This window comes from Coloeus monedula (genome assembly GCF_965178545.1).
Source record: "Coloeus monedula genome assembly, chromosome: 1".
NCBI lineage: Eukaryota > Metazoa > Chordata > Aves > Passeriformes > Corvidae > Coloeus > Coloeus monedula.
The window spans coordinates 37555992-37579540 of NC_138781.1; the positions used below are offsets into that span (position 1 = coordinate 37555992).

Consider the following 23549-nt stretch of genomic DNA (forward strand, 5'->3'; position numbering starts at 1 on the left):
TACTTTCCTCACTGAGGTCTCGGCAGTGCAAATTCATGAGTATCTTCTTACAACCCAGTGCACAGATATCTCTGAAGAGTAGAAAAGCAGGCTTTCCTTTCAATTAGATCTTCAAATGGGAGTGATGAGCGATGTTAGAATAACCAAGGTCTTTTGGATATGCAGAAGAAAATCTCCTCCTGTAAAGCTGCTCTTTGGATAACTGGAATCGATACTTTGAACTTCTGAATAGTTTGAGACATGGTTTCCAAAGTCACAACCTCTCCCTTCTTGGTCTTCCCTTTTAAAAACTGCAGTCTTTTGGTGGTTGTTTCACACTCAGTGAGGATAAGTAGACTTTCCAGGGAAAGCAGCAGGTTGCAGTGGAAGTGTCACTGTCTTTTGCATCTGTTGCTTTTGTGGCCAAGCCTTCCTTGCCTTAAAGAGCCTTTTCCAACAGTCCATTTATTTGTTTGGTTATTTCAGCATTAGTTAATCCTGCCTGGGCTGTCGTGGGCTTGGTTTCAGTTGTGTGATTCCTTGGTGCCAGTGTAGCTGATGAAGCAGTGACAAATGTGTTGCCTGTTAGATAACCTATTTATGTTTAAATCATTAAATCTGTCTCAGTGGCAGGAACTGTAAGTGTTGATATACCAGTAAATGTTTGAATACTTTTTTCACTAGAGTGAGGGTTTTCTCTAAAGGAACTAGACAGGGTTTGTTATGTATTCTGCTTACCAAACTGTGTTAATCTCTCTGTTTGGGATACTACTCTATTTCTGATAATTTCCAGAAAATAAGGGTTAGTAATGAGGTAGATAAAAATGCAAACCCAAGCTGAACAACAGCAAAACACCCCAACTCCCCTCCTCTCAGCTTCCCCCCCCCAAAAAAAATAAAAAAAGAGGAAGCAACCTGTAATTCTTTTTATTGCTTTTGAAATAAAGCCGTTTCAGCAAGTTCCTGTGTTTTATGGTGTTGATCGATATCCCTTTTGCTTTGGTTTCAGGCCGAGGAATCCTGTAAATGCAATGGCTGGAAGAACCCGAACCCGCCTCCCACGCCGCCGCGGGCTGAGCTGCAGCAGGCAGCCGTGAGCCTGGCCGAGCCCTGCCGCAGCTGCAGCCACGCGCTGGGTGAGCCTTCCTCCCGTCCTCCCGCGGGCCGGGCCCAAAATTCCCAGTCAGGATGCCGTGCCAAGGCCTAGGAATGGGAGTCACGATTAGGTGTAAATGTGAATAACTTCGGTTAAAGTATGTTTAATATTTTAAAAATGTGTCTAATAGGGAAATGTCCTAAAATTTGTTCTAAAGAAGTGCAGCTAAGGTACAACTTCTAACAACACTGACGTTCAAAGTTGTTAAAATGCAGAAGCACCATTAAGCTACCCATAACAATTTTAATACTTTGTGTTACATATGTCTTAACCTCGCATAGTTTTATCTGTCAGCTGCCTGGCTTTATCTGTTGCTACAAGGCGAGTAGCTCTCTCCTGTAGGCTGCATTATGTTTCCTTGCTTTAGAACAAAGTATAAAATATTCTTGAACATCACTAAAGCAGGTACTCCTACCAGCAAAAAGAACTGTGTCTTCTCTGTGTCACAGAAAGTAAAACTAGGGTTGCATGTCTTGGAATGGTCTTAATTATTCTGCAGACAGCTTGCATACCTTGGACGCAAGTCCTCAAAATCCGCTGTTAAATACTGTTGTAGTTTCTGGTTTTGTTTTTCAGACTTAGAATAAATAACAATTTGTTACCCACATAGCCTGAAAAATGAGTTGTGTTATAATTTTAAGAATTTATCCAGAATAGAAGCTGGTGGCTGTTTCTGTATGTATCAGAATCAGAGAATAGTTTGAGTTGGAAGGGACCTTTTAAAGATCATCTAGTCCAGCCCTCCTGCAGTCAGCAGGGACACTTTCTGTTAGACTGGGTTGCTCTGAGCCCCATCCAACTTGAATGTTTCCAGGGATGGGGAATCCATCACCTCTCGGGGCAACTTGTTCCAGTATTCTACCACCCTCATTGTAAAAAATCCTTTTTCTGATATCTAATCTAAACCTGCTCTCAGGTTAAAGCCACCACCCCTTGTCCTGTCACTGAGTGTCCTTGAAAAAGTCCCCCTTTGGCTTTCTTGTGGGCCACCTTTGGGTCCTGGAAGGCTGCTCTAAGGTCTCCTGGAACCTTCTTCAGTCTGAACAATGCCTCACTCTCAGCCTGACTTCATAGGAGAGATGCTCCAGCCCTCAGATCAACTTCACTGCCCTCCTCTAGACTTGCTCCAGCATAGATCCACTTCCTTCTTTGCAAATATTGAACAAAAATTCAGCTAAAATAAAATTCAGAACTAACTGAAAAGAAGCAGTTGCTATTTAATTTTTGTTGCTGCCCAAAACTTAGGACAATGAAATAAAAAAAAAGGGAAATCTAAAACATTCACAATGGATCATTTATTATTTTACTTTTTAAAAAAATGTTGTACTTTGAATGGAATACTTTTTTTTTTTTTTTTATGGGATTTATTGCTATTTCTGCTGTCTTCTTTTTTATGCTTTCATTACATGTGATTTATTTCTAGGCTTTTCAGGAGAATTTTTTCCTGATATTCCAAATCTCTGGGTTTGCTTGCAGGAGAAGATTAACAAATACATAATATCACAGAAAATTCAGTCACTTCAGCCAAGTTAGTTTCAACTTTTCATCACAGCTTCTCTGTGCTGCTTCTGTTTATGCAATTAGGGTGGCTTGTGTTACCCATCCCTTTCAATCCTGGCCTTTGAAGAAAGAGCTTTTTCTTTTTTTTTTTAAAAACTTGCAAGATGTGCCTGTCAGTTCTCTGTTCTTCAGCAGAATTTGTGGATGCTTTGTATTTTGTTGAAAAAACTCATCTCTTCTAAAGGCTGGGCCTGGTTTTGGCCTATTAAAAAATATTAAGTAATTTAGCTAGGAATCAGGGCAAACCAGTACTGTAAAACTAGTAAAAGTATTTTATAAAGAAACTGTATTTTTATTTACTGCTCTTTTTAGAAAAGGCTTCTTCTGATTGCAGCTAATGAGGAAGATGTTTCATTTAAAATAACTGAAATGATTTGCTGTGTGCTTCCTCATACTACTGGAAAAAATATGTCTTTCAGCTGTGTTTTCCAAGATAATTTTCCTATTCATCTCCTCTAAATTAGCGTGTTTCTGCTGAATACCTTGAAGACCAGATTTACCACAAGGTGTGTGGGCTTCACTTTATCTGTCCTGCTTTTTCTTCTCCTCAGAAAGCCATCGAAGTAGCAGTGTAGAAATTCCTGTACTGGTTAAAGCTGTACCTGATGTAAAAGATAGGATTTTTTTTTTCTTTTCTTTTCTAGAATTTATTATTTTCATCCAGAGATAGTCCTACATACTGGTCTTGCTTGAGCTATCTCTTTTTGGGGGTGTGGTTTGATCTTAGAGCCAAGTCAGTGCAGCTTTTGGTGCATAAATCTATTTGATTGTGTGTTTTATTGTCTACTTACCTACAACTTGTATTCGTCCTTTTGGTGCCCAGCCCCACAGTTTGGCCCAATGTGGTTGTTTTAATGAATATTTCTTTTATTTGGGTGGCATATTTTCTAACACTGACTGCATTAGATGCTGGGAGAATTCACTGTCCACCAGCCACAAGACCAGGTGTTGTGTGAGCTCTTCTCTTTCCTATTTGATTGTTTCTCCTGTGTTGCAGGGCACATTTTTTAATTGGTAAACATTGTCAGTCTTGAATCACTTTTGAAACTAGTTAATTAATACACTGCATACACATTCAGTCTTTCTTTTCTTCCCCCCAGCACTGTCCTCAGTTCCTGCTACGCACCTTCTCATAGCATATTTGAGTATTTTTTTGTTTGTTCAGTGTACACTACAGTGTACATTTACTTGTTTTGAGGTAGACTGTGGACACATTCCTTGTCAATCCATTTTTCCACCATTCCTAATTTGTACACTCCAGTGCTTGCTTGCTGAAGTTGCAGGTCCTCCTATCGCTGAGCCTTGTTCTTTCTGCTTGCTTTTTCCCTGCGTGCTGTAGCAACTTGTACATATGATATTTAAATTCTTTTTTTCGGGCATAACAGCAACTGAAGAAGGGTGTACCAGCTGGGCAGTGCATGTGATTGGGACTGTGTAACTCTAGTCAAGAGTGACGCAGTATTTAATGCCGGTGTACTAAAGCTTTAATTTTAATAAAACGCTTACTAATGGCCACAGAGTTTGGGAATGGGCTGTGAACACCTGAAGAAAGATAGTTTGTTGGGCTGGTGTATAAACATTGGTGTCTCTTTGGTAAATACATGCTGATAATACACTTAACTTTCAGATTCACAGTATGAGTAATAATTCACTAGATTAATAAGATGTTTAAACACTGCCACTAAGTAGTCAAGTAGTTCAGTATTGTTATGGAAACTGCATAGAAATGGCTTCTTCTGCCGATGTTTTATTCATTTATTAGTTGAATGCAACATTTCTCTAGCACATTATCAGTTTCTAATGCAAAGCTTCTCTAGGAGGGTATTTATTACTTGCAAACAATCCGGACACACAGCTGGGAATATTAACCCTTCATACCTGTCTTAGGGACAGAAATTAAATGATTTTATTCTACCCAGAATACTGAATATTTATCCTCAAAGGAAGCTCATGATGGCCATGTGCCTAAGACACTATATTATAAATTTTCATTTAAGTGGAAACAGTTGCTGGCATATTTTTGAAGTGCTGAGCTACAGTATACTCTTTACTTGAAGCTGAACAAAGATATTGAATTTAAATGTTTTGGTATCATACTGAACTTCTCAAAACAAACCATCTTTGCTGGGTGGCCAATAAATGTGATCGTTTTCAAGTTTAGTGTTATTTTTCCTCACTAACTCCCCAACTAAGGAGTCAGATTTCTCTTCAAAAACTGTGTTGATCTTAAGAAGTAAATAGAGATAAAATTTAATAAAATATAAAAAGCTAATATGCCCAAACTTTAAAGTATTTTTCTCTTTCTTTGAAAGGATATTTTCTTGTCATTTCAGAGGAAAGGCTATGCATACCGTCTACATTGGCCTGGAGTCAGGGAAGATCATTGCTTTTTGTAATGCAAATATCTTCTTTCTGGGAGTTGTTTTTGTTTTACAGTGCCTTCCTTCTTCCCCGGGCCGTTTGTTCAAACCAGCTTGAAATGAATGTCCTGCTTTACAGGGAGAAACCTCAAGCTTTTGAAAATTACAGATGTGGAATTGTATTTACCTTTGGTGATGATAAAAGGGAGTTTGTGACTTGGAAATTGCGATGTGTGTAAACTTCTGAACAAATGAGCATGTACAGCCTGCAAAGTCTCTGTTAGTATAGAGTGCACAAAGCACAGTTTGATCTTACATGATATGAAAGCAAGAGACTTCCCCAGTTTAAACAGTTTATGCCCAATTTAAAACTAAAAGCCATTTTTTCACTCTTCACAAAATAAGGTGCTGCTTACATCTGAATTACATAATTTATGGAAATTATGGATTTATTTTCTTAAGTCAAGCAACCTTGTCTCAAAGACATAGCTTTAGGACAAAAATGTATGTACTTAGTTATATAGTGCAACATGTTAATACAGACAGGACTTTGGTAGTCTGTTTTAAGTGTGAGTGGATGATGTGATTCCAACCAGCTGTCATTCCTCTGCTGTGGAAGTTATCAGCCCTGGTCAACCTTTACTAACTGCTCTGATGTGACACAGGTTTCAGTTAACCTCTAATAAGATGTGTTCTGTTTAAGTAGTTTATTACAGGATCTGTGCCTTGACAGTTCAGGCTTAGTTGGAGATTTCCTGGGCTATAGCTGTGCTATGGGTTCTCTAAGTAGGCTCTTACAAATTTGGGTTTTTATTTTGTTTAGCTGCTCATGTTTCTCACCTGGAGAATGTGTCTGAAGAAGAAATGAATAGGCTCCTGGGGATTGTTTTGGATGTGGAATATCTGTTCACCTGTGTCCACAAAGAAGAAGATGCAGACACCAAGCAAGTTTATTTCTACCTGTTCAAAGTAAGCTGAACTTGTGGAGAATCTTCTCAGATTTTTCACTTTCTCACACATAAGCCAATTTCACTGCCCCTCGGGCATGGATTGTCTGTATCTGCCGAGACAGTTTTTCTCTAAGATGATGCTCTCCTGAGTAACTGTGGGCTGGACATTCTGGTGTCCAGCCACAATATACTGATTCTTACTCCAAAAGTCATCCAGATGATTCAGGAACTGACCCTGAGTCCCATCTATAAACTGCACAGTCTTCTTCACTGACATACCAGGAAAAGTCAGTTGACATAAATGGTAATGTAGCTGCCTGCGTTTCCTCAGAGAAGCCTCTTGTACACATTTCAGAGGTGATTTCATAGTGAAGTTTAGTAATTACAAATGCAGATGATTACACAAGCAGACAGGTAGATATCCAGGAGAGTTTCAACACTGCTCACAGTGTGTTGTGCCCTCGTGACTTCCACTGACTCTATATATGCAAATATACTAACTTTAAAAAATTTGTGTATTTTTAACAGCTTTTGAGGAAGTGCATTTTACAGATGGGAAAACCTGTAGTAGAAGGATCTTTGGAAAGTCCCCCATTTGAGAAACCTAGCATTGAACAGGTAAAGAGTCAAAATGTGGGTTTGGTCAGTGTGTGGTAGGTTTTTTTGTTGTTCTTTATTTATATATTTATTTTTAAATTTTATTTTGTTGGGGGCTTGAAGGATTTGTTTTGGGATTTTTTGTGGTTTGTTTTTCTTTTTGTAAATGCAGGCACTAGTTTTGAAAACAGGGCATTTTAGGCACTTTGCAGATGTTTCTGTGTTCTGCTTAGGACAAAACGGGATTATAGGAGATTGCTGTTGCTTCTTTTAGTGTTCGTACAATAGTTACATTATTTGACTTCTCTCATCATTCATCTTATGCTTTAATGAAACTGACTTTTTTGTGGGTTTAGAGAGTTAACTTGAAATGCTACTTTTATGTGGGCAGTTCTAATCTTTCTTTGTTTCAAGTGATGAAAAATGCTGTTGAAGTTTTGAAATCCAATATTGAAATGACACTTGCCTTCTGTATATCAAGAAAAATGTTACAGTCCAATTCAGTGAGATCATAGCCTTCTCTTTCAAAGGGTACACAAGAAAAAAACAAAGCTGAAACCAAAGAATAATTGAGGCTTTTGTAACTCTCAGTAGATAAAGAACATACAACAAATTCAGTTTTTGGTTAAGCAAGCTCCTAAGAATGCACTTCTGGCACACAAGTGGGCCCATTAACTCCAGTGAGATTATGCAGAGGCTCACATACCTCGCTGAAACAGGATCTCAATGTTTTCCCATCCGTGGATGAGTGGATGTTCTATTGTTAAAGAGGACACTTTAAATGTGAAGACTGTTATGGTGTTGTAATTATTTCTTTACAACTCTCACTTCTTATCAATAGGAAGATCAAACCACTTCATTACTGAGTTTCTGAGAAGTCTTCACTTTAAGTTCTGCTTTAGTGTGTATGTAATCCCCATAGGCTCCTAATCCTTAAAATACACTTTTAAAAAAGGTTTTGTACAATGCAATTTTTGGTCAAATTCTTCATAATGTTCAAGTTGCTTAAGAAAATAAAGTATAAAGATTAAAGGGTAATTCTTCTTGTGATTTAAAATAATTTTCCCTTTAAAAAAGACCAGTATTTTCAATTCAGTTTTTAGCAGCTCAACAACTCAATCAAACAAAATTATTTGCTAAGTACCAGTGTTATAATGGATTTATAAAATATGTGTTGCAGTACTTTTAGTCACCCATTTTAATAATTTTCAGTAGATTTTTCTTCAAACTGGACAGTATCCAACGTGCAATGAGACATGATTGTGAAGTTTTAAGATTTCTTGGAGAAATAATATGATTTGTCGACATAAACTTAAGTAAAAGTCCATAAGCCCTAATCTATTACTGAAAAGTAGCTGGAGAGTTTTGAGGGTGGTAGTTGGTTTATGAATAGATGAAAGCCTACCAGAACTTTCTCTGTTTGCTGACTTTAAAAAAGGAAGGAAAAAAGGAATTTTTTCTTCTTTCCCTTTACATCAGCTGCTGACAGTTGGTTAAAAATACCTGGATGTGCCTTCTGCTGTGTACACAGGTACCAGCTTGTGGCAGTTACATGAGTAGCTGAGCAAGGAGTTCATGGTTTCCAACATTTCTTTTCTTTCCCATGCAATGCAAGTTCATAATAAACATAAAGTGAGGATTGTTTGAGGATGGTCCTATAAAAATTATGGCTAAATTATTAAACAGAATTTTCTTACTTTTTAAGGGTGTGAATAATTTTGTGCAGTACAAATTTAGCCACTTACCCTCGAAGGAAAGGCAAACAATAGTGGAACTGGCTAAAATGTTCCTGAACCGCATTAACTACTGGCACCTGGAGACCCCTTCTCAGCGAAGACTAAGATCACCCAATGATGATATTGCAGGGTATAAAGTGAATTATACCAGGTAATGCTGCTTTTGCTTGTTAGGAGTCTTCCTTACGAATAGGGCACGTACAAACTTCAGGGGTATACCAGTATCTTTATGCCACAGATGGACCTTGTGAATTCTTGCAGCCATGGATTTAACATGAAGACCTAAGGGTTTTAGTGAGACTATATGAGTTTCACATGCATCCTTGTGTCTTGAGAGATGTGCTTTATCAGCCAAGAACAGGGAGTAGAAGCTGGAACACTTGTATCTAACGATGCTTTCGCAAGTTCTCTGTGAAGCGCTCCCAGTCTATTTAAGATATGAGCCTCATGTAAGATCCCTGTTTATTATTCAACTTAAAAAAAAAAAAAAAAGAGAGAAGATAACATTAAGCATTGTAAAGCATCACTTTTTGAAACCAAATCACAGAGGAGTTGAAAAATCAAACTAATTTTGTGAGTGCTTGAATGCTAAATGGGGAACAGATATTACTAGGTTCCTTAAAATTATAGTTCTTGTTACGACCTTTTAATGTGTTGTTAGAATTCAAAGGGATAACTCAGTCGCTGAAGGAAGAAGAGCTAGGATAAAAAGACATGTCTCTGTTTTCTTTTTCTCACAAGAGTAGTGCAGTGCCTTTTTCACTGAGCACAGTGAGAGCAGTAAAGGGTCCTGCCGGTGCAGGCAGCAGGTAACCTCTGTCAGCACCCCGTTCTCAGGAACGGCCCAGACACCTCTGCTGGCCAAGGATGAGCACCAGGCTGCTTTCCTGGTGGCCTTTCCTCTGACACACCTGCTCTCCGTGAAGAACAGCAAACGTGGTATGAGTTGAGACTCTGGCTAGTGACAGAGCAGACTGCGCTGTGCCTGTGTCACCTGGAATTACTGCCATAAAGAGCAGTTATAATCCATGGTGCTCCTACAGCCATGTCTGGTGGGTGTTTGACCTCCATTTGTTTGTGATAACAGGTGTCAGCCAGGGGTGGTAGGAGTTAACTTAGGTTAGGAATCACTAGCTAATTGGTTCTGGTTGGTGGCTTTTTGTTGTTAATTATTTTGTCACTTGTGTTTTCTCAAACCGTCCTGCCCATAGTCCCTAAGGTCTCCCCTGACCCAAAGTGCTCTTCCCATCAAATCTCACCTGTCATTGTGAGCTTCTCTCCTCTGGGTTGTCTGAGGCATTGCTCTGGGTGCTGCTGTGAACCATGGGCACACCTGAATTTTTGCAGTCACCAATTTCATTTGAGAACCTGAGGATTTGAATGAAACTGTATCAGAGTTTCACGTGCATTCTTGTGTTTTGAGAGCTGTGCTTTATCAGCCAAGAACAGGGAGTAGAAGTCTGTGAACAGCTCTATCTCGCAACTCTTTTGCAACTCCTGTCTGCAAAGATTAAGGCACAAGAGTTTGGGAGAACATTTCGAGACAGGCTGTACTTTAGGTCTGGATGAGGAAACGTGTGCAGGATCCAGCACAATATGTTTGCATCCAATTCCTAATATTTTCTTTCCATTGCTGGAGCTTTCATAATGGCTGTGGTCTGATTCTGCTAAAGCTCCAGATACCAATGACTGTTCACTTACACACAGATAGCAAAATCTTGTTTATTCAATTAACAGATTTTGTGACCTACTTAGGCAGTGTACCTCCTGAATTATCTATTTGGTACCATAATCCCTTTTCCTAGAAAAGAAACATGACATGCTGTAATTTTCCTTAATGAAAAGCTTATTATGGATGGAGATACTGGTAATGAAAGAGTAACTCAGAGTATAATGAGAAGAAGCCAACGGGTGGGAGTCCACTTGGATTGGGATGGAGCTAGTTAAAAGTGTCACCTACTTTGCCTCTGTGTGGGGAAAGATAGACATTTAGAGGGTAAAACAGGCTATGCTTAGGGTCTTTGGAGTCAGTGGCAGGAGATGTGTGAGGCTGAATGAATGAGCTGTGGAGAGAATCCCTGACATCAGTATGAATTGTCTGTAATCTATGATTATTGTCTGGAACAAGAGCACTTTGTGGAAACTAGACTGCAGAGAAAAAGAATATACGGAAACTTATAAGTACTTGGTTGCCATGTCTTTATAAAACCAGGCAATATAAATGCTGCTTAACTCTGTCCAGCCTTGTAGTGGAACTGATTTATATGGTCATATAGCTTTCAGCTGCATTATAAATGATGTGGGTAGTGGTTTTATTGCATTAAGTCATATGTTAGATGGTAATAATTATCTGGCTTTTTTTCCTCTTTACAGGTGGCTTTGTTATTGCAATGTCCCTCAGTTTTGTGACAGTCTACCTCGGTATGAAACCACCCAGGTTTTTGGTAGGACATTGCTTCGCTCTGTTTTTACTGTAATGAGACGACAACTGCTGGAGCAGGCCAGGCAAGAAAAAGACAAGCTTCCTCAAGAAAAACGAACACTAATCCTCACTCATTTTCCAAAGTAAGGGGTCACAGTGTGCCTGCATTCAAAGTTAACCAGCAACTTTGTTGTGGAAAGGGAGAAATTACCTGCAGTTTAAAATAATTTATCTTTTTATTCAGTAGCAGCTAGATACTGCAGCTTTCTTTACTGCCATAATTTAGACTAGTGTATTTTATGTACACAGGTGCTTGCTTTGCTTTGTCCTAGGGTTTACTTTATGAAAAGAATTATTCATATTGCTGGGGGATTGTGCTTTTTGCCTATTAGCAGATATTGTAGGTCAATTACTTTCTTTTTCTGTAGTCCTTGGAAACAAGAAACTCCAGACCTCTAAAAACGTGTTCTCATCTGCTTTGGTGATGGAGCATTAAAGGGCAGGTGTTGTACAGAGTTTATAAGAATTTCAGTTTAATTCAACATTGTAATAGTGAACAAAGTAGTCACCCCACCCCCAGAAGAGATGGGTTTATTAGGGAGGAGTCAGTATAAAACTGCATCAATGAATCCTAAACTCCTAAATTTCATACTGACTATCTTTTCCAGTACTGGAATGTTGATGGTGATCTCTCACAGTAAAACAGCAATAGTTACATGCTGGAGTATTGAAACATGCTCAACTTTGACAGTCCTTAATTTCAAACATTCTACTGGTGGTAAAGAGGGGCAGTGATGGTGACAGGATCATTCATTGTAATGAATCACTTTAAAAATATCCTTATTTTACGAGGGTGGCTTGGTTCTCCAAGTAATACTTCAAAAGCCTGTCCCTCCTAACAACAAATGAACTGAACCTGCAGAAGACCTGGTGGCACTGATGCTATCTATGCAAGCTACTGTGTTGGGCCAGAAGGTGGGTTAGAGCTCAGGGGAATGAAAAACAACATGAACTTTCCCAAGCTGAGCAGAGCCAGGATTTGTTGTTCCTACTATTATTAATAGTTTATTTTACCACTTTGAAAAAATGTACACTGTCTTTGGGGTAGGCTCTTATGGATACAGGAATGTTGGTGCTTATCTGGGAACAGGATCATGATCTGGCCCTGAAACAGATATAAAGAAGGATTTAGCACCTCACCGATGAAAGGAGCAGACTTGTGGAAGAAGTAGGTGTGCATATGCCCTTGTTTTCACTGCCTTTTAAAGCCTTTTGCCATAATTTGAAAAGCATTATTATTCACTGCAGTTCCTTTTGATATTCTGCTGGGGAAAAAAGGACAAGTACTGTTTGCAGATGATCTGTGGGAAATATGAATAACAACTTAAATATTTAATGGGCTGTGCTTTTCTGAGGCATTGTCTCTTCTCTGGCATTGTGCTGAGTGAGCCCTGGGGAAGACCTGTGTCTTAGAGCAGGGAGCCTGGCATTGGCACAGGGCTCCCCTCTGCCCTGGGCTCTCCTTTTGGGCAAAGGGAGCACCCACGGGTTGTGTCTGTGCACACCTAGGAAGTAGTCACTAACAGGGATGAAGGCAGAGCCTCTGTGCTGCCTGGAAGTGGAGCTTTAGCTAAAGTCGAATTTGTCCTTCTGCTCTGTCACAGATGGTCAGGTCACTGTTACAAACCTTTTAGCTATTATCAGCTGTATAGACAGCAGCAAACACTGCACACTGCTTAGGTATGGCTGTCCTGTATATACAGTACAAGAGTCTGACTTGATCCTGAAAATCCCTATCCTGCTCAACAAAGTTTTACTCAACAGTCCTGTTGGTTTCAGCTGAACAGTTTCTATACATATAGATGACTCCAGAGAGTAGAAATGTGCCATGTCAACTTCTGGTTTGAAAACCCCTTTTGTGCCACACAGGATAAGCAGCTGTCTTGCTGCTGAGAGGAAATTGGTGTATTAGCCCTGAGAAGGCGAGCGTGCTGGAGAGTCTGATCTGTGGAATACAATAATGCTAAGAGAGGTTTAAAATCGTGCTGTTACTGTAACTGCACCAAAGTAAGGTTAAAAATACTGTTAGGCAATCACAAACACGCAATTAAATGTTACAGTAGGACACTTAAAGGAATGAAAATGTCTTCCTAAGAGGCACTGTTAGTAACACTGGAATTTTATAAAAGGCAGAAAGCAAGTGCATCTGCAAAACACTGGTTTATCAAAACAGACATACTTTGCCATCATTGTATAGCGTTAGTCAACTCATAGTTTTCTTATTAGTGGAGTTTTGTTCTGTAAAAGTAGTTTGTAACTACTTTCACACTTGCAATTAGATAAATATTGCTTGTAATCACATGTAAGGTTTCATAAGTGAAGGCACTCTACTGAATTATGATACTTATGTCAACTTTGGCTTGTGATTTTTGTGTGTGTGTGCTTTTCTTTTTAATAGCATTGACCAACAGCATTTTCTTACTGACTTAGTAAATGTTTTTAATTTTAAAACATTGCAAGTGCTTATTTTGAAAAAGAACCTGTTTGGAATGACCCCATTAAGTTGATATTTTGCCTGGTTTTGTGCCTAGGTTTCTGTCTATGCTGGAAGAAGAAGTGTACAGCCAGAATTCTCCCATTTGGGATCAGGATTTCATGGTGTCTAGTTCCCGAACTGGCCAGCTGGGAATCCAGACAGGTAATTTGCATTTAGTGATGGATAACACAAATGAAAACTGCATTATTTAGGACTAATGTGGGGCTTTTTTGTTTAAAATATTAGAGAGAGATGTTAGTCTGTGACCTTTTAAAATAATAGTTTCATTCTCTTAATTGGTGAAACAGCTTCTCCCTTTATTGAGTTTGATTTGTCCAACCAGTCTTAGAGCACTGTTAAAGTGGACAGCTGAAGCTGAATGATGAGATTTTGCTTTTCAATAGAGCCCTACAAAAAACCTTTTCATGAAGCAAAATGCCAGCATGCTTGGCAGGTATGTGAAGGGAGTTTGTTTTCTTAGCTTCTGCTCAGCACTGTGAAATAATAAAGCCTGATGTTTGCAATCCCTGTTATCCAGCAGTCCTTGCTTGGGTAGAGTTTAGTTTAGAAAAATACACTGAGCTGAACCTTTAATGTCTCTATTTGTTAACTGGTGGCATTGCTCTGTTGCACGGTGTTCACTGTTACTTTTTGGGTGGTGGGTGTCCATCTCTGTGACAGTGTTTCCATCGGCGCCAGAATGGGTTCCATGACCTGATTTTTTTGTGTTTGTTTTTTCTGTCATTGCAGTTATCAGTCCACCTCCTGTTGCAAGATCTGTTGCATACAGTGCAAGTCCATCATCTCTGGAGCAATCCAACAGTGGAAATATGAGTCCAGCTTGTAAAGTTTCTTCTGCCCTTGACCCAAACTTAGGTAATGGAGAAGGAGCCTTGCCTTTTGGTTTCTGTTGATATTGTCAGTTGCAATGTATGGTCACCTTTGCCTTCACTCCACATTAGCAAACTTGAGGTGTTTTTGCTGAAGGATGTGCACACATGTACCTTTTTCTCCACTATGGTAATGTTTAACTAACAGAAATGGCAACTGTATTTGCAAAGAAATTAAAATGGGGAAAGGTCTGATGGTGTCAGAGCTTTTTGAAAAATACTTTTCTTGGAGTACATCTATTATAAGCCATGAGAAAAAGCTTGATTTAAATAATGGCAGAGTAGAAGGGGCCATCACATTTGGGGTTTTCAATCTTTCAAGGTACTAAAAGTGCATACATTTGAGCAGTAAAGAAAAACACAGACAACCACACAGGTTAAGTTTAAAACCTGAATGAGGTCAGGTCAAAAAAAAAAATGCTGTAAGAAAAAAGGTTGGTGAATGCATAAATTCTCCTAATAAATCCATTTTCAAACACCTCGGGATTAATGAGCCTGTCAAGAGAAGTTGTAGGTCAGAGAGATGATCCCAAGCTTATGTAAAGCAAGTCCTCAAGGAAGGAGAAAAAGCAAAACCAAAGTGAATTTTTAGTCTGTGTTCACTGCAGAGAAACTCAAGGTGGCTCCTAAACTGCAGTTTTCCTTGAGGTCATTTCTCAACTTTTCCCTCAGAAGTGGGAATGAGTAGGGTGATGAGTGGGATAATCCTGATCTAGCAGCTGGCTCTCTGTTACTGTACCTCTGCTAATCCTTGGTGGACTTTTCTTCCATGAATTTAACTAGTTGCTTTTGCTATATAATACATGTGGCTCTGCAGTTAGATGGGCAGTTAATTATTAACTTGGTACATTTTGATTTGAAAACTTTATATGGATTTTCAAATATGTATGACACATCAGACTGTACGTGCTACTTGGTTTACAGAAAAGGTGAAAAAAATAAATGATGGTTACTTAGTTCCAGTGAATCCTAAAATGGGGATTTCTTGTTATCCAGAAATATGCACTGCAATTTGTGTATTGAGCACAGACCTTCCAAGACAGCTGCACAGAGGTTCCATGCAGAGGATTTTGAAGCAAAAAGAAAAAGCAAATAGTGAATTTACAGAGGTGTAGTGGAAGGAGAGATATATTCACCCTGTTTTATGCTAATACCCCAGTGCAAAGCCAAAACTGAGAAGTGATAAATATTTTTCAGTTTTCCTTTATTTTGCTTTCTCCTTGTCTATGTGGATAAAAAAACCAAAAAACAACCCCAAAAAAAACCCCAACCCTAAACTTGTAATATAAGCTAAAGGATATAACAGAAGTGCTAGGCTTCATAGTGCTAGTCTGTGACAGTTTGGTTATTTCTAATCTGTCCGAGTTTTGTTTTATAGGGGAAAAGAGAAAAAATAATGAACCCTATTCTCTGGAGGATTCTAAAAGACCAAGGGTTGTAGGAGATATTCCTATTGAGTTAATCAACGAAGTAATGTCAACAATTACAGATCCTGCAGCAATGCTTGGGCCAGAGGTGAGATACAGACTTGGTGTTGCAAAAGGTCTGTTTGTAAATGGTGTGGTTTTAGTAAATGTTCCACATGGATAGGATGTGATAAGCTAGAAGTCCTGTCAAGAAAAAGAGACTTGGAAAGAGTATGATTAGGTGAGCAAAAAGCATTGGTGAAATACATCATTAACATGAGGAATAGTTCTACAATTTTCTTTATGCACTGTGTACAGTTAGCAAAGAGACTTGTAAACTGGTGATAGTAAAATGGTAGATCTCAGGTTATCCTGGAAGGTACTTCTATTACAAAACAGTTCCAGAGTATGCTTTTTATTGTTAATCATAGATAGACCTTGTAAGATAAGGTTAAATGGGGTTCAAAAATTGCAGCAGAATGAAATATCCAAAGTTAAAACCTCTCTCTAGTGCAGAAACTGATCTAAACAGTTATTTGCTCTGTCTTCCCCAGTTGCTCTTTTTGTTGGCTGGAGGAGAAAACAAACAGAATTGCGGAATTGTGCCATGTACAGAATTGCACTTTTTTTTTTCCCTTGGCTGGCTTTTCCTCCTTCTGTTCCCTCTGCCAGGCTATGTTTTGCCAGCAGCTCATTTGCCAAGATTTAGCTAGAAACTGCTGAAGATTTGGAACCACCTACATTTCTTATTCAAACTATGCACTGTGACTGATGGCTCTGCATATTACAAATGCTGTGCCAGCCTGGCTGTTGGGGCTGGCAGTGAATAGAAACCCAGCAGCCAAACTTTGCTCAAAAAAGTAAACAGTATGGGCATACAGAGATGTTTTGGCATTGTAAAATGATCTTGAAAAAAAAATAAGTGAAATAAATTTTCTGTATTAATTTAATCTGCATTCAGTTATACAGATGCAATTGCTAGATATATAACAGCAAATACTGTAGGAATTAAAATCTTCTTTTTAGGCTCTTACAGTAGTGGTAGAGATGGTGGAAAGCACTAATGAAATTTAAAAAAAAAATGACTTTCCCTGCAGTACCATTAAAATGTGTGATTTGCAGTATGTGTAGGCGAATCCACAAGTCATGCCCAAACCGGTTAGGACTAATGAAAATATGAAGACTTAGTGTCATAAGCTTCAACTGGATGAGCGCTATCTCTTAAGAGGTTTTGGGACTTTTTGGGTCATAACCATAGTTGTTTTTATCTAATCTGTACCAATATAAATTCAGATAGGCCTTTATAGACTGTAATGTAGACTTACATCTGGCTTATTTGATGGTGTCCCTTCTGCAGACACATTACAAAGGCAATCATTGGCAGCTCTGTTGGAAAAAGAGAGTGGGTTTTATTTGCTTGTTCATTAAGGCTGTTCTGTCAGAGGATGTGAAGTCTCAAAACTGTGATTTTGTTCCTCTTTTGTGTGGTACAGACCAACTTCCTCTCAGCACACTCGGCCCGGGACGAGGCAGCGAGGCTGGAGGAGCGCAGGGGGGTGATTGAATTCCATGTGGTCGGCAACTCCCTGAACCAGAAGCCCAACAAGAAGATCATGATGTGGCTGGTTGGTTTGCAGAACGTGTTCTCCCATCAGCTGCCTCGGATGCCAAAGGAATACATCACCCGCTTGGTCTTTGATCCGTGAGTATCCTTGGAGAGGGGGCTGGCGTGTGAGGCAGAGGGTGTCTGGTGTTGTTTGCCAGCATGGGTGTAGGAAGGTGCCAGCAGAGGTGGTGTGGAGAGCACCTCTGCCTGTGCTACACTTTTGCCATCTTTTCAAGCTCTCATAACTCCTGGTCAGTCTAATTGGGTTGTACCCAAATACCATCTTGGTGGCTGTATTAATGGTAAGTGACTCCTTGTTGTGGGACTGTGGTGGGTTGACCTTAGCTGGATGCCAGGTTCCCATGAAACCTGCTCTATTGCTCCCCTCCTCAGCTGGACAGGGGAGAGAAAGTACAAAGTTTTTGGATAGAGATAAGGACAGGGGGAGATCACTCACTGATAACTATCACAGGCGAAATAGACTCAACTTGGGGAAATTAGTTTAATTTTTTACAAATCAGATCACAGTAGGATAATGAGAAAATAAAAACTGTGTCTTAAAGTACCTTTGCCCCATGCCTCCCTTCCTCCCAGAGTTAGCTTCATTCATGATTCTGTACCTTCTCCCCCAAGCAGCACAGGGGGTTGGGGAATGGAGGCTATGGTCAGTTCCCTTGTGGTGTATGCTGCTTCTTCCTCCACAGGGAAGGACTCCACACACTCTTCTCCTGCTCCAGTGTGGGGTCCCTCCCACGACAGACAGTTCTCCATGAACTTCTCCAGCATGGGTCCTTCTCACAGGCTGCAGCTCTTCATGAACTGCTCCAGCAGTTTAACCTTCCATTGAGAATTGGAGGAAGGCTGTGTGGCCCTGTGGGAAGCCCACCCTGGAGCAGGTTCCTGGCAGATCCTGTGGCCTTGTGAAGAGAGTTGCCTCCACTACCTGCTAGAGCAGCTTTGCTGGCAGGACTTGTGACCCTGTGGGAAGAGACCTGTGCTACTGCAGTTCCTGAAGAACTGTAGCCCGTGGGATGAACCCCACACTGGAGCAGGCGGAGAACTCCTCTCCCTGAAGAGGAAGCTGTGACATAGACAACATGTGGTGAACTGACCATAACCCCACTCCCCATCCCCCTGCACTGCTTGAGGAAGAAGGTAGAGGATCAGGAAGAAGGAGGGGAAAGGTAGTTTTAGGATTTGTTTTACTTCTCATCATCCTGCTCTGATTTTGATTGCTAATAAATTCAACTAATTTCCCCAAGTCAAGTTTGTTTGGCCTGTGGTGGTAATTGTTGAGTGATTTCTCCCTGCTCTTATCTCAACTCATGAGCCTTTCATTACGTTTTGTCTCCCCTGTCCAGCTGAGGAGTGATAGAGCATATTTGGTGGGCATCTGGCATTCAGCCAGGGTGAAACTGCCAGCTACTGCATTGCTGCTGTCATTCCACAAGTAAAAAGCACTAAAATAAGTACAAGAAAAAGAAGACTGTATAACATGTATAAATCTTCTTCAATGGTGGCACCTACTGTATAACTACTCTTTGGGCTTTTTGGCAGGGGCACATTTTGGCACCAACTTTTCCCCCCAAATACAACTTCTGTAAATTAACTGTATCATTTATATGATTTGTATGATACTGTGTGTTGAATGATCTAAAGAAAGGTGCACTGTTTTCACACCTTGAGGATTATACTAAAATTCTTTATCCTTGACATAAGAATTGAGACTGCACCTTGTTACATCTTTCCTGGTAGTCAATATAAGTGCAACAGAAATGGATATTTATTCTGGTCTTGATTCCCCTAGGAGTGGGTGATTAGAAATAAGAAATGTCCTCTCTTACTTCATCAGCTGCATTTGAAACTGATAGCTTAGCTATGGAGAGTGCATGCAAGGAAACAGGAATCCCTTAGAATGGACTTGCTCTCCTGTAACTCCATTAATTTCTAATTTACTCAGGATAAAATCATTCTGAGAACTGTGCAATGGTGTAACTGTCAGCAATAGATTCAATGAAAGCGATACAACTTTTATTTATTGGGCATTACCCGAGTATCTCAGAGTACTTGGCCAGGCCAGGAGCTTGCTTTACGTGACCTTTATGGTATATTGAAAGCCTGATATTAAAATAACAACTCTTCTTTAGATACAAGTGGCTAACCTAGGAGGCATATACAATTGCATTATCATCGGGGAAAGAAGTGAATCAAGTTTCTGGAGAAAGAAAGGTTAATGGCACTTTATGTACATGAATTAAAGTGGTTGATATTTTTTGTCTACTCAGGAAACATAAAACCCTTGCATTAATAAAAGATGGTCGTGTTATCGGTGGTATCTGCTTCCGGATGTTCCCCTCCCAAGGATTTACAGAGATTGTTTTCTGTGCTGTGACTTCCAATGAGCAAGTCAAGGTAAAAAGAATTCTGTATTGGAAGTGTTTATTAAATGGATTTGAGTCTCATTCACCCTACTGCATGTGCTCCTAATATTTTTAGTCATGTTGAATGCACTGCTGAGTTGCCAGACAGAAATAGATTTTGAAAGATATAGCGATTCTGAATATAATATACAAAACCCAAACTAAAATGTGTGGATTTAGAATCATCATCATAACAGTAGGATTACCTGTAATTAATTAATTAAATAAATTTTTCTCTCAGTAGAGCAATAGAGGCCAGTAGTCTGCCGTTCTTGTACTTTTCACGCCTCTGTCCCCAGTAGTTGTGTCTCTGTGTAGTGTAACACATCGTGGTTGACTGACTACATATTGCCTGTGTGGGGCAGTAATTTGTATTCAATCACTTTGTGACATTACATGACTTCAATCAAAATGAGACGTAGTAAAAAATTAGATTTAGTTTTACATCTCAAAACAAGCACAGGGTCTATTCTGTACACTCTTTTTTGAGTTAATGTTGCAACATTTTCTCAGAATTTTGAGAATTAGCATCTGTGTTGAAAGAATACAGAGCACTATGAATACATGAGATTCCTCCAGCTTTTCCAGCTACTGTGGGTAGATCTAACTCTGACCGTTTGGTTCAGTATTATGCCTTTAGATGGTGCTGTAGCTTCATGATTTTCAGTTCAAGCAGCAAGAGCTGAGATGTGGGTTAATTCAGAGTGTGTAGCAGTTAACATGCAGAAATCATACACCCTGGTGTGAAAGGGTAACACAGTGGGATTGAAAGTCTGTAACAGCTGTTAATACTTGGCTTATATTTGCTTTTATTCAACTCTGGTGTTAGAGAGGAGCAATCCCCTACACTCAGCAGTGACCTGTCAGCATTCAAAGTGTTTTAGCAAATGCAAACCCTAACAGAATATGCCTAAGCTGTTCCTAACTGCGCAACACAGGCGAGGCTGCCAAAGGTGTGTTGTGATTTTCTAAGAATAATCTTTCAAAATAATAGAGCAAATAATTCTGACTCATCAGATTGCCCCCAGGGTTGCATAACACACTATTTATTCTTTTATCCTCTGGGTGCCTCATTGTATCAGTTAAGTGTTTCTGAAAATTTGCCTTCCCACCTTTTTTCTCTGAGTAAGCTGACCCTGTCAACAGGTAACTGAGAAAAAACAAATGTTCACACATGGGTGACCTGCCTAGTCTTAGGAAAAATAAATTCCTATTTTAATTCATTTTGAGGCTCGAGTAAAAAATATGGGAACTGTTTTCCCATACAAATTGAATTGTTTTTGAGGTAGTTTGGTCCCCTCTTACAAAATAAATTTAAATTTTACTGTATGTGGCTTAGTTTCCTATCTGGCAATTGCCATATTTGGGACTATTAAATTGTAAATTAAATCAGAAGTTTGTATTTTCTAATTTATTTTTCTGGTTTTTGTACATAAGTAAAAATTTTCCCAGTTTTCAAGAACAGAGTACCCAAAAGCAATCTATGTAGGTTTCTCTAAGTGTCCAGTTAGTCTCCATGATGAGAAAATTGGAATGTATGCAGGAACAAAACATTATTATGGGCTTTCCTGTCTACTTGACGTTTCTTCATATCACAGTAAAAGGGGATGACTATGGCTTACTTGGTAATGTGAATAAATGCAACCTTTTGTTTACTTTGGGGTTGAATTTAAATGGAAATCATGCCTGTGTGCAGTCAGAAGGCATAGCTATTTGTTTCATTGTGGACTCAATAATTTTCTGCTCCTTATTATGGTAATTGTTCACTGTTCCTTTTTATGCTTTATGATAAGTTTAGATAATAAATCCTTTGAGGCAGAGACTTTTGCCAGAGATGCACAGAACACTGGAATAATTTCAGTATTGCTACTGCTTTGTGGTTTTGAAGTGATATGGCTCAGAAAGGATGCTCTATTGTTACAGTATGTGCAGTTTTGTTGTTGGTGAAGTGTGTGATTTTAATGGTTAATATCTAATTTAAAAGAGGAACAAAAAAAAGAAGGTGGGCACCTTGAATTACAGCTTCCATGCTGGGTCACAGAGATACCCCTACAAGGCTGAAAAGAGTTTGCTCTTGAGTGTGCAGCACCAGGTTAATTAAGAGAAAAATCTTTAAAACAGGATCTAGAGGAAAGCCTGCATTTTGAAAAACGGTGTGTAATAACCCTTGGTCCACAGGCTCTAACACGTGCAGTCCCCAAAGTCTCTGTCATGGCTTTTTCCTCATGTTTCACACAGGGTTATGGGACTCACCTCATGAACCATCTGAAGGAGTACCACATCAAACACAACATCCTCAACTTTCTCACATATGCAGATGAATATGCTATCGGCTACTTCAAAAAACAAGTAAGTTCAATGCAAGAAATTACTTTGTGCAAGTTTAACATCTGGCAGTAATGAACTAAATAAGTAGACATGGCAAAGTAGTTGGATAAAATGCATAGTGCAATTTTACATGTATATTCTTTTTGTCTATAAAATGTGTTCATCTCATGAAATATTGGCTTCTAATACATTTTACTTTGACAGAATAGTCTGAGTATAGGTATATGGAATAGTCTGTAATTTGTCTAGTCTAAAAATTTGTAAAATATGAGTTCCTTCACTGATTCTGTAAGAAGTAAAGGATGAGACATACCTGTGATAGACTAAAACGTACCTGACCTGCACTTACAGCTCCTCCTGATTTGAAGCATGAGGTTCAAATTCAGGAAAGATGGCAATGTCTGTTCTGTCAAATAGATTTGATAAACAGGTGTCAACTATCTGGTCAGCAAAATGGAGTCAGATTATTCTCAGAGGTGTGCAGCGTTAGGCAGTGAAGATGACTTGGATAGTGGGAAATTGCAACTAGGGAAATTTTTATTTCGCCCTTCCTGTCTTAGGAGTGGTGAAATACTAGAAAATACTCTCTGGGGAGGGGAAATCCCTGTCCTTTACAGTCTTGAAGAGTGGTCATGGCCTTCATCAACCAGATATTATGAGACAGGTTCTGAGCTGAGATGGGGCTAGACGAGCTCCTCAAGTTCCTCCCAATGTGTTCTATAATTCTGTATATAAAACTGACACAACTTACTCTTCACACATTCAAAATGAATACAATCTCCCCTATCTCCCTTCTTTGCAATTAAATGTTCTTGTATCAAGTGCCTCCCATGAGAAGGTTTTTGCACCACTGAACCATGGTCTGTAACTCACTCTGTTGTATTTTTTGCATTTTAACATTATGATGAATTTGGTTCTAAATCCTCACTCATTTCAGTACAAATGTAAAAGGAAAATAGCATCATGACAATATAAGGGTTTTTTTTTATTTTATTTTGTCAGGGTTTCTCCAAAGATATTAAAGTACCAAAAGCAAAATATGTTGGCTACATCAAGGATTATGAGGGTGCCACATTAATGGGATGTGAATTAAATCCAAGGATCCCCTACACGGAATTTTCCGTCATCATCAAAAAGCAAAAAGAGGTAAAGGTTGACATGAAATGTTTAATGTTATTCTCTATTCAGATGTTTAGAAACAGTTGAGGTTAGCTCTGTTGCTTTGGTGCTTAAAATTGAGTGTATGCTTTTATTAGTCAGAGTAATCCCTTCATTCAAGTCCCAGTGCCAAAATTTTGAAGTATCAAATTGTAACTTACTGACTTAACAAGAACAAGACTGTTAAAGTACTGGTATTTTGAGGAGTAATTCACAGTTCAATTTTGTGGTAGTTAACTAAGCAAAATCTTGTGAGATTGATTTTTTTTTTTTTTTATGGCTTTGTCAATTCCTTCCCCCCCCATATCAGTATTGTTCATTAGAGTGACATTTAAATGGAGTGTCTGTATTGCATGGCCTGTATTTTACTTGAAAAAAAGAGGATTCTTTTTTCTGCCATTTTTTAATATATAAGTCAAGGGTGGACTGTCTTAATTTCCAGTCT

At 39.1% G+C, this 23549-nt stretch overlaps 1 protein-coding gene across 10 annotated transcripts in view; it reads left to right on the forward strand.

The window, feature by feature from the left end:
• KAT2B (lysine acetyltransferase 2B) overlaps positions 1–23549 on the forward strand; it is a 39971-nt gene that overhangs the window by 7639 nt on the left and 8783 nt on the right. For all 10 annotated transcript variants that reach the window (XR_014227118.1, XR_014227119.1, XR_014227120.1 and 7 more), the window contains exons 2-13: positions 989–1115; positions 5879–6024; positions 6534–6623; positions 8308–8489; positions 10712–10903; positions 13352–13458; positions 14047–14172; positions 15565–15701; positions 17086–17294; positions 19484–19610; positions 21857–21967; positions 22949–23092. Coding sequence is in view for 5 of the 10 variants with exons in the window: in XM_082297942.1 (XP_082154068.1) it covers positions 989–1115; positions 5879–6024; positions 6534–6623; positions 8308–8489; positions 10712–10903; positions 13352–13458; positions 14047–14172; positions 15565–15701; positions 17086–17294; positions 19484–19610; positions 21857–21967; positions 22949–23092 (1698 nt within the window). In the remaining 5 variants the exon portion in view is untranslated. The remainder of the gene's footprint in view (positions 1–988; positions 1116–5878; positions 6025–6533; positions 6624–8307; positions 8490–10711; positions 10904–13351; positions 13459–14046; positions 14173–15564; positions 15702–17085; positions 17295–19483; positions 19611–21856; positions 21968–22948; positions 23093–23549) is intronic.